Source organism: Tauraco erythrolophus, chromosome 1 (genome assembly GCF_009769465.1).
Source record: "Tauraco erythrolophus isolate bTauEry1 chromosome 1, bTauEry1.pri, whole genome shotgun sequence".
Lineage (NCBI taxonomy): Eukaryota > Metazoa > Chordata > Aves > Musophagiformes > Musophagidae > Tauraco > Tauraco erythrolophus.
Window position 1 is genome coordinate 17,994,087 of NC_141465.1, and position 18,753 is coordinate 18,012,839.

Consider the following 18,753-nt stretch of genomic DNA (forward strand, 5'->3'; position numbering starts at 1 on the left):
GGGCACTCAGTTACAGACAGAAGGGAAAGCAAATTTGATCAAGGGTTTAGTGAATGTTCAGTTTAAGTCAAAGGCCCACAAGCAACTACAACAAAATGTTATGTTGTTTTATAGTTCAGGTCAAAAGGAAAATTTATCAGTGCTAACAGGAGTCCAAAGAAAGCCCACTAGGAGACAGATGTGTAAGGCTAACTCTACAGAGGACAAAGTCATCGTGGAATAAAAAGCCTTTTATTAGATTTTTACAAAATGTAAAAAAAAAAAATTCACCTCATTTATTGGATATATGCAATATATAAACTTACACATTCCTACCCACTACCTCACAGATTCATGGTTTGTCTGTTACTTCCTTCAAAGAGAAAGAACACCTCTGTTTCTGTGCCAAAAAACAGATGAAGGCTCACCTGTTTCTTCTTTCTCTGCTGATTTCAATCCTAAAAAGCAGATGGTGTGACAACAGTAGATTCACAGAAGTTATGATTTCCTGATACAGTTTCTCTAGCAGTGAAGTCTCTTTGTGAAGCTTTTCCCCCCACAGTTATCCTGGTTTCACTCTTGGGAAGTGTTTTGCTTTTCTCTTGTTAAAGCCAAGGTGATTTTGTTGTTTCTGTTCAATGAACAGCCCCACTAAATCAGCAAAAATACTCTCCAGCACAGTAAGGGCTGAGGAACTTCGCATCATCTGGGGAGTCATAACTGGGAACTGCATTCTCAGGCTTTGTCATCTATTTCAAATATCAACAGTTCTTTTTCATTAGCCCAATGCATTCCACTTGAAGCTAGAATCATGCTGACACAGTTTGGAGACTATAGAAAAACCTTCACAGAACCAGAACAGTGGTGTTAGAGTGTTCAGGCAAGTAATTATCAGGTATCATCCAAAACTTCTCTCAAAACTAAAATTTAGATTTAGCTTATCAATGTGATCAATTGCATCTTAGTAAACAATAGTTATGCACAGTTATCTTTCACTAGGAAATATTGTAAAATATATACAAAGGTTGTCTCAGGCAAATGTCCTTTTTGCAAGTGTGCAAGTTGCATTTCTGAACAAGTGCATTTCTGAACTTCAGCACTGAGTCCCATCGAGTGTACACAGAGGTCTCACCACAGTGTTTTGTGAAAACATCTTAAGTACAAGTTTACGCACCTTTCAAAGACTCATTCTGAAAAAAATCACAAAGGTACAAGATTTATATACATAAAGGCACAGCAATTCTGTTGAAACCAGCTATGTTACAGTACAATAGAGTTCAATCAGTGCCTTTCATGCAACAAAGTTCACTAACAAATTTAAATCCTCTTCCAGCAAAATTAACTGCAAGGACTGTATCCTTTCCTTTCAGTAAAAAGAACAACCTGCTATTATTTAATCAAAGTTACTACAGGAACTTGAAATAAATACCTAAAATGCTTTTTCTTTCCACCTAAATTTGCTATGCTTTCAAGGCTATTTCTCATAAAAAGAAAATAGTTTCCAACTAAAAGCAAAGGTGAAGTTTCATTTGTGCTAAGATGACAGACGAAGAATTTTTCTATAGTGGTAGTTTTATAAAAATGATAATATATTATATAGGTGTTGTCCTAGGAGGCATCACCACCAGCCACAGAACAGCCAACTCTACAGAGAGATCAGAATCTGAGATAGAAGAAAACTTTGAATTCAGAGGACAGATTCAGACCCAGTATAACTGAATTTATCATTAGAACTACATCTCTGGTTGGTCCAGTGCTCAAAAAGACTCCATGCAATGGACACATCAAGTGTACTTCTCCCTATAAACTGATTCAAAATATTCTCCCCTTCTCCTTCGCTCAGTACCAACTTCAAGTTGTTGCTTCCGAAGCTTCAGAGTTTTCCTAGACATCAGTTGCATTGAAAGAGTATTTGCACTTTTTACATGTCTGCAGCTGTATAATTAGAACACAGACTGTGTGTTTCCATCAAGCTAATCAACTCCCAAAGCTTTGAGCTGTCGTTCAATCTCTTCATCTGATATGGTAGCGGATTTTGATGTTGATGCAGATGGTAAGCCTCTGGCAGCTGATGGAGCTTTGGCCATCTAGAAGAAGACAGAAACTTTCTTCAGTCAAAATAATACATGTTATGAGAAGCTGACTTCTAGAGTAAGACAGTGAAATAAAGGCTGCTAGAATAAGCTGTTTGTAAAAAGGGAACGAAGGGAAAGCAGCACATGAACTGGGTAAAAACAGCCATACCTTTCCAGAGATTTCAATTCCTATCTCATCAAGCACTTGGTTAACAATATCTTGGCTTTCTTCCTCTTCATCAGAAGCATCAAAAATATCATCCAGAGTATCATTAACTTAAAGAAAGAAAAGAAGAATTCATCCTGCATTAAGCAAAAACGTTACTAAAATAACCTAGTACCATCTTTCTACCCTTCCAGAATGTCACCAACAGAAAGCACCTGTTTATTGGCTTTCTTACCTCTGCCTTGCAAAGCCTGTGAGCACAGCTAGGGCAACAACTGGGTAAGGCACGACTGCTTTTATAAAAATGTTTTGTTTTACCAATATAGTTCAGTTTCTCTATCTCCCCCCTTACTAGATTTTAACATTTCTTAAAAATATCTTCTACAGTTCCATAAAAGTCCCTTTCCTCTTCCTCCTCCAAGTAAGTTGAGAAAATTGTTAACTACTCAGCTAATTTCTGAATTGCAGCAATACAGTTCTGCACAGTTGAGGTGTTCGCATCTTGCTCAACCGTATTGCTTCGAGTCCATGCTACTTGCTAGAGCCAACACAGCAGCAGGGATTAGGACAAAGGAGGCTGCGCTAGCAACACCAGGAAGTTTGGTATTATTTAGTTAACAGTGGACAGATGCAATCGGGAACAAGAAACTTGCCTCCCTCCACCATGAAGATGATTGTGGTCTCAAACACCCTTCCCTTCCAGTAGGCTCTTTCTAGAAGTATGATAGGTGTTTTGCGTGAAGATGGGAAGGAATGGATTCTGTATTTAGTATCTAGAGCTACTAAAAAGCCTCAGGCTCAGACATGCATTGTTTTGTTCACTCTTTGATTTTGCTGTCCATTTCATTAATTGTAGAAATAGAACCTCAAGCATCAGTATTTCTAGACTGGTTCTATCCTTCCAAGAGCGCTGTGGGCTGCAGCTAGATGTTCCCTGAAGCGTGGAACTTACTCATTTCTTCAGTCATTTCCATCTTCATGTTTTCCTTCTGGAAATTCTGCATAGTTTGTAGTGTCTTTTGCGGATCCATTTTCTTATTAACTGCTTGCATTGTCTATTAAATTGAAAAAATGCTTAATCATACAAGGAGACATTAGTAAATACCAATATATACATTAAGGGAGAACAAGACTTTCTAATAAAAAACCCCTTCAGTCCAAATTTCACTCTCCTTGTTTCTTTACATCCCATGAGAACTGTAGATACACAACAGATCAATAGTACAGTCTGCACCTAGTAAGAAATAGTTATCTTCTACCCTACTAGATATGCTTTTAAATATACACATCTTTCTTGCACCACGACCCTTCTCCTGGCATTGTATAAGGAAAAAATCTGCCTGATCTAAATGAAAAGAATGGGACAATATTTCCTAACTTGCAAGCTATACATTTTGAAGAGGTGAATGGCTGCAGGTTTTTTCTTCAGTAAGGAACATTTATTTGAACCACCACTAGAGGACAGGCATTAAATTGCAATTGTTTCTTTATGATATAATTTATGGAAAAAATACTTCTCTCTGAAAAGCAAGTATCGAAGTGTTTAGGAAGTACACATCAGCTTAGGGTGGATCTTTGTAATAGGCAGAGATCTTCCTGTGACAGTGTAACAAACTTGACCTGTTTTACAACAAGCATGCAGCACTGCCTTGGCAGGCACTGCTATTTTGTACTTTCTTCTCTCCTAGAAGCAAGCTACTGTATCTCTCATGGGATGTCAAAACCTAAATACAGACATGAGCAATTCAAACATAAAGTCTAACTATGTCTGAGAAGATAAGAGATTTGGTTAATTAAAAGGGATGCTATCAAGCTACTACAGCCACTACTGGCTTCGTAGAAGCTCTTCTGCCTTCATATCTGAGTTTGTTTAAAGTGATAATGTATTATGCTTCTAATGTTACTTGAATTTCAAAGGCTGTGTTCATAGCCACACTATTTGAATTTAAAAAGTTGTTCTGGGCTTAGAGGGTGTTGGTTCCTTAGAATTCTTTTACAAGAGTTATAGATGGACATCAAAAAATATTCGCACTAAACTGATATAAAATTTATATATCTTCAGAAAATAAGCGTCAGTTGCATGATTAAAAGAAATAGGTAACTATTAATGTGACTTTACTATGTCTAAAATTAGTGCCATACATGCTAAAAAGTATATAGAACATACTTTGAAAGCTTCGCATTCGTGTATTTGTCCTGCTTGTTGAGGCAACTGATTCCATATATTTTTCATTGATATTAAGAATAGTTTAAGAGCTTCAAAATGAAAGACCGAATACTTTTCTTTTTTAAGCTTCCCATGTTGATAAGGCAAAATACTCACTTTAAAAGTGACCAAAAAGAATTTAACACCTTTCTCTCGAATAACGTTACACAAACTAGCCCATACAAGTACCTGCTGTGTTTCAAAAAAACACTACTTTTCTGGACGATGGTTAATTTCTGGTTTTACTCTTTTTTTTTTGTTTTTCTACCGACTTAACCTTCATAATTAGTCTAGTGACACTTTGGTTTTGAGAAATTTAATCCCGGATGTCTCAGATAAAAACATCAACCACATAATAATTAAAAAGCAAGACCAACTTGTTCATATGCAGCACTGTTGTAGGAACATGAATAAGCTGTTTAACTTGATTGGTTGTACAGCCAGACAAGCTCCTTCTTTGTGGGTTAGTCATGGAGGATGGAAAGTTTGCAACAGAGCCACAACTTTGTACCACTGAATGGCTGATACGTGCCAACATACTGCTTCTAAAAGATACCTGACAGCAAAGCCTTAGCCATAACTACTTTCTGCCCTAAGTTGCACTGCATGACTGTGTTTAACTGGCACATAACTGTATTTAACTTGGACTGTGATAAAAGCACAACTTGTTTACAATGATGCACACTAATTCTGTTTCCTACACCTCAAGCTGAACCATCTTGCTTGCCAAATGCAAACTCTCTATTTATCAGTTCAGGGAAATAGAGGAAAGTTCACAACTAACTCAGATAACTGAGATTTTTCAGACTCTTTTTATGAGATATGTGAGAAAACTTAATGCAATACTATTTCCTTCAAGCACAGAGAGTGAGAATCACAGGGAATTCCAGATTAGATTTCCTTAGGAACTCAAGATCCGATGCAATCACCTACTTTTTGTACAAGCCATAAAGCTACTGTGACACACTGCCTTGATTGCTAGATGAAGCATGCCCTACTTTTTCCCGATAAAAACTGTTTGTGACAAGATATACAGGTGAGACACTGTAGCAGCATGGTTTGAGGTTTTTGACGTACTAAGAGAGTTCTTCCACTGGCATTAGAGTTTATTTTTATCATGCAAACATTTGGCAGATGTCTAGCCCAAGAAAATATGCTTAGTTAGGTGCTAACTGGCTGGATTGACTAGCCAAAAATTTCATAATATGAATGAAATTACATTCCCTACTGTATCCTCAACACCATTTGGGGTATTAAGCAATAAGTTTTATCCCTTCAGTTATCTTATACAAAACAACACAACTTAACTTTTGCAGCCATATGCTGCATTTTAATGTAAAGGAATGCCTTGTAACACCTTACTTTTGCTGTAGTTGACATAGCTCCTGCCATCTTCATCTGAGAGTTCATGACCTTTGTTTGAGTCGACATAGAAGTGACTTTAGAGCTCACAGCATACGTTCGATTTTTCTGCTTCCGCAGTTGTACAAGCTGCTTCGCCAGCACTTTACAGGCTTCTTTGTTACCGGTCTTAGCCATTTTCTTTATTTCCAGCTCCTGTTAAAAAAGGTATAAGATTAATTCTACAGAATTTTCATTCAAAGACTATAATTAAGCCTTAACACTAATAATTAAATTCCAAAAGTTAACTATCCTCCTGATTGTTTTGAAGATATTTAAAGTTACATAAAATCTTCCTTATTTTCTACCAAGGCTATTTAGTAGAATGAATGGAGTGCTGTTATGATTTGAACAGAAGAAAAACAAAAAAAAACACACAACAAAACTGAATTATAGTATGGTAGCCCACAGCTCCTCAAAAGGCTTCAACTTCTGCATAACCTCACGTTCACTCATATGTGCATGTTCAATTCCATATCTGGATAGGGAGTAACACTTCAAAAAAAAAAAGCCAAAAAGTGCAGAAATTATTATGGCCAGCCACATATTAGTGCCTTGACTCTAATTACTTTTGATTTCTTGCATTCACAGGCAAACAAGTGACATCACCCACAGAAGAAACAGGGAGTTCATAGGTTCTTTGTAACACTTTTTCATCCTTGAGAGAATCTCATCACCTTTTTGGGGAAGAAGTAGATAAAGTTAGATGAGCAATAATTATAGGCTGTTTGCCCATCTAATTTAGCTGGACTTAACATATAATAAAAGCAGTATAATTTGTCTACAACATGTGCTTAAACCTCAAGAAAATCTCTTCTGGCTTACAAAACAAACCCCAAACTCCAACCTATTAATTCAAACAAAAATAGCAAGCTATTTAGCCCAGAGGTACCATGAAAACGTCTGGCACAAATTATCTTGTCACCTAGGATTTTTCAAACCACGCCTTCTGATTTGTAACTTGGCAATGTAAGCTCTTCAACTAGTTTTCCCTTTTCAGCCTTTTCAAGGAGGGCTTGCCACAGTATCTCAGCTGTTTGTATATGTCCAATTGCACATCATGATCTTCACCATTAAGTAAAAGCAGACTTTAAAGACCAGCTTTCTCCTGTGATTCTTCTGGAGAATATAGCTGCTACAGGAAAACAGTTGCTTCACTTTATGTGCACTGGTAGTCCAGAAAACTGCACTTATAAGGAAATATGTTGCTCTGAAAAGGTAAATACTGGTCGCCAGGATATGCAAAACGGTCATGTTTAAAGGCAAGTGTAAACTGACCTACTGCATGAGCTTTACTACTAGGAAAGATATGTTAGGTTAAGTTTGTTATAGAGATGGCACTGGCACAAGGTCTTCTCTGCAAATCCATAATTTCTGAAAGGCCGTGTCATACATACCATTTTTAATCCAAGAAGGTACAGATCAGCAAATAAGGAGCAAGAGAGATTGATCAAACATTAGAGGCATGAAATATATGTAAAGCTGTCCTCTTTGCAGGTAGCTCACAGATACCACAAAAACAAATTTCTACAGCATGTCCAGAATATATCCTTTTTTAATACCATTAGCAAACACTAGTTTGCACCCTAGTTTTAACAGTAAACATTTTAATATAGGGATTTTCTCACTGAGACGAAACACCTAAGTAGCATTTATAATTTGATTTTTCAAAGCAAAATACAAACCTACACAAACTATTGCTAAATCACTGCAGATGAACAACCTGCAGAAATCAAACCCTGTACAGAAATGACTTTATTCCTAGTTAAGAAGAATTTGGGTAAAGAGCTGCAATACATTATTTGTTTTTCAGAGGTCTGGGGTAAGCTTATTCAAGTCAGTTAAGTTCTTCTGGAAAAAAAATAATCAAAATTCATATAGACATATGAGGTTAGTGAACTGGAACACAATTGTCTGCATACTTTAAGGTATTTTTACACATAGAAGTAATATAACTGAGCTTTCTCAGGTTAGTATCTCATAGTTAAGGAAAAAAAAAAACGTCCTTCTGAAGAAAGTACATAACAAAATGTTCTGAGATTGACTGACAAGCCCTCGGTCCTTTTTCACCCAACCTGACCCTGAAAATTAATATTTGCTGTCCATTGATTCTCTCGTTGCAACAGCAAATTTTAAATTTTTCTAAGACATATTTCACTACTTACTACTTCTCCTCCGAAATCCAGTATTTCTGAAACAATTTACTGTAGTGAGTTATCAAAACTTCAACCTGATTATTCATGAAAATTAAGAGTCAGAATATTTCATACTGAAAAATGCCTTTTCTATGAGTAACCTATAACATCTTACATGTTCAAGGCTTCCAGAAACCTCTTTTAGTTTATTATTTCTAGCCTTTGGTATTCATGTGACCTGCTGCCATGAAACACCACCTCAGTAGCTATTGAAACAGTGGCTGGATTTGCATAGCTTTTCCCACAATCTGAGCATGTCTTCATGCATCAAACTCCACCATCTGTCACATCCGTTTATCCAATTATACTGCCACACAGGTGCAGCATCCATTCACTGAGTACTTGATAGCTCACGCATATTAAGTTTTAAATAAATCTTAATTGAGGCAGATAGTTTTCCTATTATTAGTTAGTTTTAGGGAAGTTCTATATGAATGAAAATAAGAACCCTATGGGGTATTCATGATACCCTATGGTTTTTCAAGTACTCTTTCCCTCTGGAGAGTCATGGTAACATGATAGCACTGACACTACTTTTCATTTTTCCAGTACAAGATCGCCAATTTACAAGCCTGTTAGAAAAAAACCTTCAAAAGGATAGAGAATGCTAAGAATGGAAGGGAAAAATGAATGGGTTATTTAATATAAGCACATTGTTTCAGGCTTTTCCTATGTTAAAGACTGAGAATCAGTTTTACATAGTAAGTTTTTTCCAACCCAATTTTAATAACTGAAAAGTGTTCAACTATTATACATTGAGTTGCACCTTTAGTACTTTGCAAGTCTTCTCTTATATCTGGGGGTGTGTTTGTTTCTAAAGGGCAAAATAAAGTTCCCCGTGCTACTTACCAGTTGTTTTTCCTGTTTTTCAAGTGCTGCTCTATCTCTGGTTATAGCCCTCTGCGTACCTCTTAACTCCCGATTTTGCTCCTTTATTATATCTGGAAAGAAAATATTTACAGCTGGGAAAAGTTTTCAATATTACATAAACATCTTATCTGCTAAGCACTCTGCAGACATGCAGTATGTTTGACAACCTCCCTTTGTTCAGAACGAACTGTCGACTACCAAAGAACTGTCAGAATTTCAAATATATGAACTATTAGCAAAATATAATTTTATGTACGCCACGTGATTATGTTTCAGCAGCATAGGCCATATCCCGTAACAAAAAGGCTATTTTTACCTAGTATGCTTCCTTGCACCATAGCAAGAGCCTTAACCACACGGTAAGAGTTAGGTACACACACTTTTCTGCAAGTTCAACCCTAACTCAGCAACACCACCTTCACTGTGAGCCTGCTGCTTTTCCACAAGTCAGGCCTGACTGCATCAGGCAGATCAGCTGAAGAAACCTTATGTACGAGATCTCAGAGCAGTTAAGGAGTTCCCAAATCCGTTAAAACCGTGAAGATACTCCTAGATGCAAGTCCTGGATCCTGCTCATCTCTGTCCTTATTCTGGTTCAATGGAGATGACTCTCCTCCACAAATGAGCCCCATCTGTGCAGCCCAACTTCAAGTCAGACTATAAAGCAGCAGTGTTTGAACTTTTTCAATTGGCAGATGCTTAAGAATGCTAAGATATGAAAGTGGAGGCCTTTGTCGCGAAGTTAAGTTTCCTGACAACTGATGTAGCCAGAAGAAGCTTGAACACTGACAGGTGAAACATATCATCCTTCATAGGAGTTTTGTCCACTGTACCATGTTAAAATTATTTACCGGTAACACCCACTTATTAAAGGAAGTATTTACAATATAGGCAATCAATTATGCTAGTTGCAATTAACTTTTGTTAGCATGTGCTTAGGTGTGATTCACCTGGGCAAAGGTAGAGAGGTCTGCATCTGACTCAGCATCCTCTGACCTTTATAGAGGAAAGAAGTTTGTATTTTTAGGAAGAGATTCACCTACTCCTAATGTATGTGTCTACACGACACTAGATAAACTTTAGGTGGGAGTATAAAAGGAGCAGACTGGCACATAAGCTTTGTTTAGAGCTCTTTCTTCTAATCCACAGAAGTAACATCACGGCAGGGCACTGCTATTGTACTTACTAACAGAAATAAAAGGCAAGAAAGATGAATTTGAGAGACCACAGCCACTCTTTTCATTTTTAAGGCTCACGACAATTTTTCTAAAACAGAAAGCAGCATTCATGTTCTTCATTCCCACAACCAGAAATACTGTAAAACATCCATCACTGAAACTGTTTACACCTGAATAGGTTTGAATCAGAAAACCCGAGACCTTCAGTGGAATTTTAAAGAGGGCATATACACTACCCCCTCCCACCAATTGTTTTTGGCCAAATAAACACATGTTCCAAACAAACTCTGTGAAAGAGAGATCTGTTTTTACAGCACAACTACTGCTCCAAGAACTACACAAAACGCATCTTCAGGAGATGTAGACTTTTCAATGGACAATAACGAAGAGCTGAAAGATGACACGGAATATAACACTGTGTTCTTCACACCGGCAAAGCAGCAGTGAAAATTATTCTGGAAACAATGCTACAGGCAAGTAATTTTGAAGGTAGACAAACGTATATCACTTGCACAGCTGCACTTGCGAAAATGAAAGAAAAAGCTTGACAGCTACATACAAGGCTGTCTTTTCCAACAACAACTATTAAAAAAAATAATCCCTTAGCGTAGAAAGCTTGAGAAGTAGGAACTTCAAGACAATAAGAAACAAGAACTGTACTTAAGTCAGGAGACAATAAAGATGAACACAACGCTTATTTCCATTGTTTCTGGTCTCAGACAGTGGCTCAAACTAAGGACGGCAATAAACTGAAAACAAGGGCTATCTGCAGTTACAGGCCCTTTCACTTGTTTCTGCAAGTGAAGACCAAGATGAGAACTTGGTACTTGTTTCTCTGTGATAACTGCCACAAATTCCTAGCTCCACTCCAGCAGCCAGAAGATGATGGAGTATTCCTGAGACAGCCTTCTACCGACAGCCACTCCCGTGCGTCACGCTGCCTCGCGCGCCAGGGTAAGAAGGAAGCACCTCCGCTCCTTAAAACAGGTTGGGCAAGGGACACACAGCAGGGCTTGACCTGGCTCCTACAATCCGCCTTGGTCACGGAAGCTTAGTGCCATCTCCCCTTTCCTCCCCTCTCCGGTGTTGCACCAAAAATGGGAAGAGACAAGTGGGAAATGCACGTGTTCTCCCTCGGCGACACACAATTGGTTGATGCACAGCGTCAGTTTTGGAGAGCCGTTTCCAACAAGGACCCACTCGATCTGGCAGCGGGCACCCAACACGCCAGACAGCCGGTGCTCCCACCGCCCCTGGCCGGCCCCTGCCCCACGGCCACGCGCGGGGCACACCGACTCGCAGGGCTGGCCGTCACCCACCGGACCGCGATCTGTCAGGTAAGCGATCTTTTTGGGGCTCACTTTGCAGAACGCCATTTCTCTGTCAAGCTTAAGCGTTTCGTCAACAGACTGACTACAAAAACGCGAGGACCAGCTTGTTTTAAGACCCGCGCACCACGCCAAGGGCGGCAAGCAGCGGCGGCGGCGGCTCCCGGAGCCTGCGGCCGTGCGCGGCCGCCTTCTCCCCGCCGCGCAAAGCTGGCTCCCGCCGCCAGCCCCGCTCGCGTCGCTGTCCCTCTCGGCTCCCCAACTCTTCGCGGGCCTGTTTTGTTCCCTCGCTGCCCGCGACAGGCGTTCCTCCGCCTCCCTCACCCGCAGACCGGAATCACCAGGGCCCGGCTTCCACCGCGCACCTCGCCCCGGTCCGCCCGCCTCGCAGGGCCCGAGGCTCGGGGAACTCGCTGTCCCAGGGGCCGGCCCGGCCCGGGGACTCTCCCCGCCGCCCCGCCTGGCCCGAGCGCCGCCGGTGAGTCACGTCGCGCGGGCTGTGGCCTCCTCCTCTCCCTCCGAGCTCCCGCTCCACCGGGACACAGGGCCCGAGGCCGCCCCGCAGGCACCCCCACCACCCCCGGGCTCCCGCTCCCCTCCGGGCCCGAGCCAGGGCCAGCTCCGCGCCCGAGACGGTGGGAGGGCTGGGGACAGCCACCCCCGGGCTGCGAGCGGGGGGGCGGCGGCCCCGTGCCCCACTCACCATCCACGGTCTTCTTCTTGAAGAGCGAGGCCATGGCGGCAGCCAGACGCGGAGCCGCCGGAGTCCCCACCGCCGCCTCCGCGGGCTCCTGCCTCCTCCTCAGGTGACCAGGAAGCGGCCGGGCCTCGCGGACCCGCCCCGCTCCGCCTCCCCGCCGGCGAGGGGCGGGACGGGGCTGGGACGGGACGGGCCGCCGCGCTACGCCCGCCTACCCGGCGGCGGCGGCTCGGGGCCGAGGCTGAGCGTGCGGAAGCGAGCCGCGCTCCCCGCGGGGACCGTCTTCCCCCGAGGGAGTCACTTCCCGGGACGGGGCAGCGGCAGTGGCAGATCCTCCCTGCTGGGTTTCTTTCCGCCCATGAGTTCGGTCGCCCCGAACGGCGGGAAAGGCGCGCCGGGACCACCGTGGGAGACGGGACGAGCCTGGGATTCGGCTCAGGGGAGCCCGGGGAAGTGCCCCCGGGGGCGGCGGTGTGCGGGCGGGGCAGCCCGGGCCGGGTCACGGTGGCTGCCCGCTCCGCTTAGGTTTTCTTCGTGTATATCTAATTATTAAAAATCAATCACGATCAGCAACGTAGCGCTGGTCGGGCTCGGTTCCCGTGCGCCTGGGCGGGTGGGCGGCTGCAGGGGCTTGGGCTCAGACCGCGACTAAGGCACGCGTGGGGTCAGTGTCTGTGGGTGGTGCGGGCTGAGCGCGGCGCTCCGCCAGCCTTTGCGAGCACACCGGCGGGGGTGGGGGGTGGGTTTTTTATTAAGGAGCATCCCAGCTTTGGACCCGCGTCCTGAGCCACTGCCGTGCCGAGGGAAGCGCTAATACGTTAATTTTCCCAGATAAGCCTTTGTCTGACGATCACAGCTACCGTGGTGTGCAAGATGCATGGAGAAAGGAATACTGATTTTCTCGGTTTTCAGAGTCTAATTGCAATCCTTAATTTTTAATAAGGTAGTTTACCATGTAGCTGTGGTTTCATCATTGGCAGTTACCTACGCATGCATCATGACATTAGGAAAAAAAAAAAAAATGAAGCTATAGTAGAAAATACAGAGTTATCGGTGTGGATACTAGCTAGATAGACCTTTACTTGAGCATGTTGAGGAGTTTATGTTAATTTGTAAGGAAAAACAAGTAATTGTAATGTTGTAGTGCATTTTGATAGCTAGTTATAAATTTAACTTGGGGAAGAATTGTAAGTTTATGGTGACAGTACTATAATAAACCACACTTTTATAACCTTGCATGGAGAAACCAATCTATTAGAATATTATAATAGCAGTGCAAAGATATATGTCGACATAGGTAGATACAGACTATGCGTTTGGTGACAGTATTTATTTTCTGGAAATACTAATTTTATTGCAAATAGCAAGTTTTCATTGTTCTTCATGTCGTCTTTTCATGTTAGTTATTCTTCATCGATTGTGCTAGATTAAAATCCAGCTCGTATGTGATGATATAGATACTATGGAAGTTCAGCGATTCACTATAGGTTAAATAAAATACCCTTTACAAGTTTACTCTTGTCTGTTAGGTCAGATCGGTCAAAGCTGAGTTAGTGAGCAAAACTGATATCCTAGCTTTGAAAACGCACAGGTGAAGGGGAGGAGAGCACTTATAATTTAGATTTAGTTCCCCACTTTCCTTGAGAGAGAGGCTGAGCAGTTTAACTATGCGGTACTCTTAAATTGCGCTAATTAGCTATAAGACCAGCAAAGCATTTTTCCACAGTATTTCTTCGTGAATGTTTATGCCCGATGAGGTAAACAAAGATGTGTGTAATAGGCTTCATGACCGCAATAAATAAAGTATGTCTGATCTATTCCTTGCCAAGACTTACTTTTTTGTGCTATCAGCCTGAATGCTGGGATGCTATCGTATTCGTGATTTGAGGTTTTTTGGTAGTAGTGATAGGATAAGAGAAGCCCTTGAATTTATCTTTTAAAAGAATAATTCTTAAACTTCAGTGTTTCTTTTAGATTGTCAATGTCCTGTTCCAGGATCTATTTGCAAATCAATATATAAAAAGAATATCTTAGTCCTTTGTGCTTTAGACAAACTTTAAAAATCAACCATATGGAATAAATGATATTTCCTTAGTGACTGTGTGCAAATATCAGTAGCAAATAAAAGCAGGGACTGTGTATTTCCTGTTGCTGGATACTGAGTAAAGCAGGACACAAAAACTGATTCGGAAGGATGATATGATATCCTGTATCAATTTGAAATTGAGCACCTTCAAATCAAAGTACGAAAAATGAATTTTCATCAGATAAGCGGATTAATTGCAGGAAACCTGGTCTGCATTCCAGAGTTGTACTTAGAAAAAGATGGTGGGTGTTTGTGTGTTTGCTTTTAAATACATATACAAGATTCTTTAGCATTGGTCCATTGAAGTATTTAAGCATATTGTTAATTTAAACCAGGTGACTAGGTTCAGTCTGCTTAAAGCTAAACATGTTCAGGTGCTCAGATGAAGTGGTTGCTATGAAAAGGCTGTTGCAAATCAGTTCTTTCAAGTACTGTTCTTCAGAAGAGTAGAGATAGTGGCTGATTTGCAAAAAATACTTTGCTGATGCACTCACAGGAGAAAAAGAAGAGGTAAGCTTTCAGGCATATGAGTCTTGAAGAAAGTTTCAAGGTTATACTTTAAATCTTTTCAAGATTTCTGGCTGTATCAGCTGGTCTAATGAAAGTTATTAGTCTTCCTTATCTCCCTTTCTAGGGTGAGGGAAACATTGCAAGTGAACTTTAGCTGACAAGCTAAGGCAGACTGTCTTGGGATGCTGTGTGGATAATGACCCAAATTCAGTACTCTGTTTGATCTATTCTGGGCCTGTCTAATTTCTCATCTGCTGATATAAGGAAATTAAATGAGGCCACATGTAGTAAAGAATGAAGTGAGAAAGCTGAAAACCGTAGGAGTCTGAACGACATAAATGATCAAAGACTGGTATAAATGTATTGTTATATGAAATGCACAGTGCTTAATATATAAAATAAGGTTATGAGGAGAAGTGTCTTTAGGGCCTCAGAAACTGACCATCTTCCAAATCCTGCAAGGACTTGCCAATGCTTTATTTATCCTGGAGGAGCTCCACTGAACTCAAAAGACTGAAATCACAAGACACTGAAATCAAAAGACAATTCTTACACTTACACATGTGAGAATTTGTGAGATTGTGCTGTACAGCCTACATGACCTTTTATACCTTGTTGTATGAAGGTAGGCTGAGTTAAGAGGGGAACAAAAAGGAAAAGGCAAAGAGGGAATTGCAGACCCTGTGGAACCTCAGGCTGCAGTTCAACTCGACACCTGAATTTCTTTCCTGAGTAAGAATCTGCTGTGGCACAGGCTGAGCATTATGGCTGGTTTTAAATGTGTGGCTCTGCAGAAGCCTGCGCTCGTGTCATGGTGTTATCTCTAATTGCATTCATCAGTAACCGTACTTGGAAATTGGAGTGCACTCTCCAGGGTGGAGAGGTGATGGCAACGTGCTCCGTGGGCACTGAATGCGAGAGCCTGGGGAGAAGGTGAGGTGGAAAGGGGTAGGAGAGGATCAGTAGTCTTCAAAAAAGATGTGTGTGGAAATTTGTGACGAATAAAGTTAGAAACAATAGGAATATATGAAGAAGACCCTAGAGGTGAGGATAAAGAGGATGGAGAAAAGCAGTGGAAATGATGCAGCTATAAGACGCTGGATGTTCCCTCCGGTACCGTAGTTCTGAAATTCATTTTCTCTGCTTTGTTCAAAATGAAATAACTTGTTTACATGTACAAGTATAAAAAAGTGTTTTATACAACGTATCTTGCTCTCACCTTGCAGATAAGGCAACTTTCCAGCAACTTTTGTGAAAAGCTCATGAGAACTGAAAAATTCCTCACTCATAGGAGGAAAAAGGAGAGTCACGTCTAGCAAATACACAGGTATGAAATAAGCCTTGCAAACACTGAAGGTAAAATTGTGAGAGAGTTTTCCCTTGTGAAATCTATTTAACTGGCTACAAATAACGGTAGTAGTGAATTGCTGTCAAGTAAGAATAATGCCAAAATCATAGAATCATTTGGTTGGAAGAGACCTTCAAGATCATCGAGTCCAACCATTCACCCTGCACTGTCAGGGTCCTTAAACCATGTTCCTCAACACTAAATTCACATGGTTTTTAAACACCTCCAGGGATGGGGGGGATTCCACCACCTCCCTGGGCAGCCTGTTCCAATACTTCACAACCCTCTCTGTAAAGAAATTCTTCCTGATATCTAACCTAAATTTCCCCTGGCGTAACTTGAGGCCATTCCCTCTCGTCCTGTCATTCATAATGTGGGAGAAGAGACCGACCCCCATCTCCCTACAACTTCCTTTCAGGTAATTGTAGAGAGCAATAAGGTCCCCCCTGAGCCTTCTCTTCTCCAGACTAAACAGTCCCAGCTCCCTCAGCTGCTCCTCATAGGACAAGTTCTCTAAACCCTTCACTAGTTTTGTTGCTCTTCTCTGAACCCACTCCAGCACCTCAACGTGCCTCTTGAAGTGAGGGGCCCAAAACTGGACCCAGTACTCAAGGTGTGGCCTCACCAGTGCTGAGTATAGGGGGACAATCACTTCCCTGCTCCTGCTGGCCACACTGTTTCTGATACATGCCAGGATTCCATTGGCTTTCTTGGCTGCTTGGGCACACTGCTGGCTCATGTAGCAATGGGAATCAAGTCAGCGAACTACAGAACAATCAGTGGATTATCTATTTGGAAATAGTTTATAATTCTAAACATTTTCATTATCAGGAAAAAAAGATTTTTTTGTTAATTTAAGAAAATATTAAGGAATGTGGTGAATCTGAAATACGAGTGAATGTCTTGCTTCCTATCTGCTCACATTTTAAGTTGAATTGGACATGTATGTGAAGCAAAGAGAATGTTTTGTTGGTCTTATTCATAACTTGTTTCTTGCTTTCTCTGTCTAAAAAGGATTGATTGCAAATAAACTGCTACTCATCTATGCCTTACAGCACACAAGATGTACAGGATAGAGGGAGATACACATTTAGGTGTGGAAGCATGGTTTGATTTAATTGGCTCTTATGAGGAGGACTGTGTGACATCTTTGGAGACTGAAATTGTCTTTTTATGTGAGAAGGGCTTTGTGATGTGCATGTTTTGCCTGATAATCCACTGAATTCACTTGACAGATTTCTGACTAAGCAAAAACATCAAGAATGAGTTAAAGAAAAACTGTAGTATCTTAAATATGAAATGTTACTGTAGAGTTTGCTGAAGAGCTTTTAGTGAACTGAAACTCTAAACATTTAAAGAATGTTGTGTGTTCATCTTATTTTTCTTTACTCCTGGATGCATTTGTGAACAATTCAGGGAAAAAAAACCCAAACCACTCAACAGCAAAACAAAATGAAGCAAAAAACCCAACTTCCTTAATATTTGTGAGAGACTAGGCAAGTAAGTTTTTTCTGTTGCACGGAAACAGCGTATCGAAGAAATATACTTATGTAAGCAAGATTACACCTTAGTTTCAGTCCCTTTCAGGATCTTAATAAAGTACAAGTACTTTGCTCCATTTAGTATGTACGTGAAGTTCAGTACTTTGCGAAACTCTCTAAATGCCTAACTTGTCCTTACGGAAATCTGGTTTTAATTATCACCTTGATTGGTGATAATAAGATACTTTTCAGTTGCAGGCTACATCTTTTGTAACCTTCACATCTGATTGCAAGGTTCTTCCCTGGTGAAAGAGTGAACGCTTCGTTATAAAATAGTGCCATTACTTTGTACAAGCAGATTTAGTTTTGCTTCAGTAATCAAGTACAGAAGGACATCATATTTCTATAGGGCATTCATGATATCAAGGGTTATATTTTTAAAAGCATTTACTTGCAAATATCATATCTTTAAATGACTTTGCCCAAGGAGAAAAGGAAATCCAGGCTAGCAACAAAATAGGTAAATACTGTTGGTATTTTATCACAAGCTTCAAGAACTCCTCAAGGCATAAAGTTTAGAAAAAAGGGCGAGAGATTATGGGGAGGATATTTATTATTACAAACTGCAAAGTCAACAGGGACTGCTAAATGTTCTTACAGTCATAATAGCCTATCTCATGTTAATTCTAGCCCGAAGCTCTGTGACTCTTTATGTGCAGAGATAATGGGAGGTAAAACTGTGGTTTTAGTTTAGCAGCAGATTCCTCCCAACCATGGAAAATAAATTAGAGAGCTTTGCAAACTAAAAAATGATTTGGGCTTTGAAGGAATTCCCAGCAATAATATACGAGACTTATTACCCTGGGTAGTTAGAGGGTCCCGTCTGTTTATGACTGGTAGTAGTCATTTTGATTGAATATTGCTTCAGTAACTTGTTTTCAAATAATTTGCCTTTAACCCAAATCTATTGATTCTAAACAGAAGACCTTTTTGGTAATGTTCTTATTGTTTGTACCTCTTACGTGTATCTCAGCTAAAATTTAGTGTATGTTACCCAGGCGAAATGCTGCATTAATTGTGAAGCTGTTAGGCCTAACTTAGCTGGAATTCACTACACATCAAGATTTAATGCATCAAGACCTGTATTAAATAAGCTCAGATTTGAGAATGCCTGTATATTTTTTTTCAAGTAAAACATATTACAAATAGTTTTTGGAAAATAATGCATTA

The 18,753-nt window shown here is 40.8% G+C and overlaps 1 protein-coding gene across 1 annotated transcript; it reads right to left on the minus strand.

Moving 5' to 3' along the window:
- Window positions 1-212: 212 nt before the first annotated feature.
- On the minus strand, window positions 213-12,213 carry CHMP2B (charged multivesicular body protein 2B). Its single transcript, XM_086631253.1, has 6 exons — window positions 12,102-12,213; window positions 8,872-8,963; window positions 5,789-5,983; window positions 3,173-3,275; window positions 2,224-2,330; window positions 213-2,066 (listed from the first exon to the last, which is right to left on the minus strand). Exons 1-6 carry the CDS (start codon window positions 12,133-12,135, stop codon window positions 1,953-1,955), a joined length of 645 nt encoding a protein of 214 aa, XP_086487379.1. The 5' UTR covers window positions 12,136-12,213; the 3' UTR covers window positions 213-1,952.
- Between the last annotated feature and the right edge of the window lie 6,540 nt (window positions 12,214-18,753).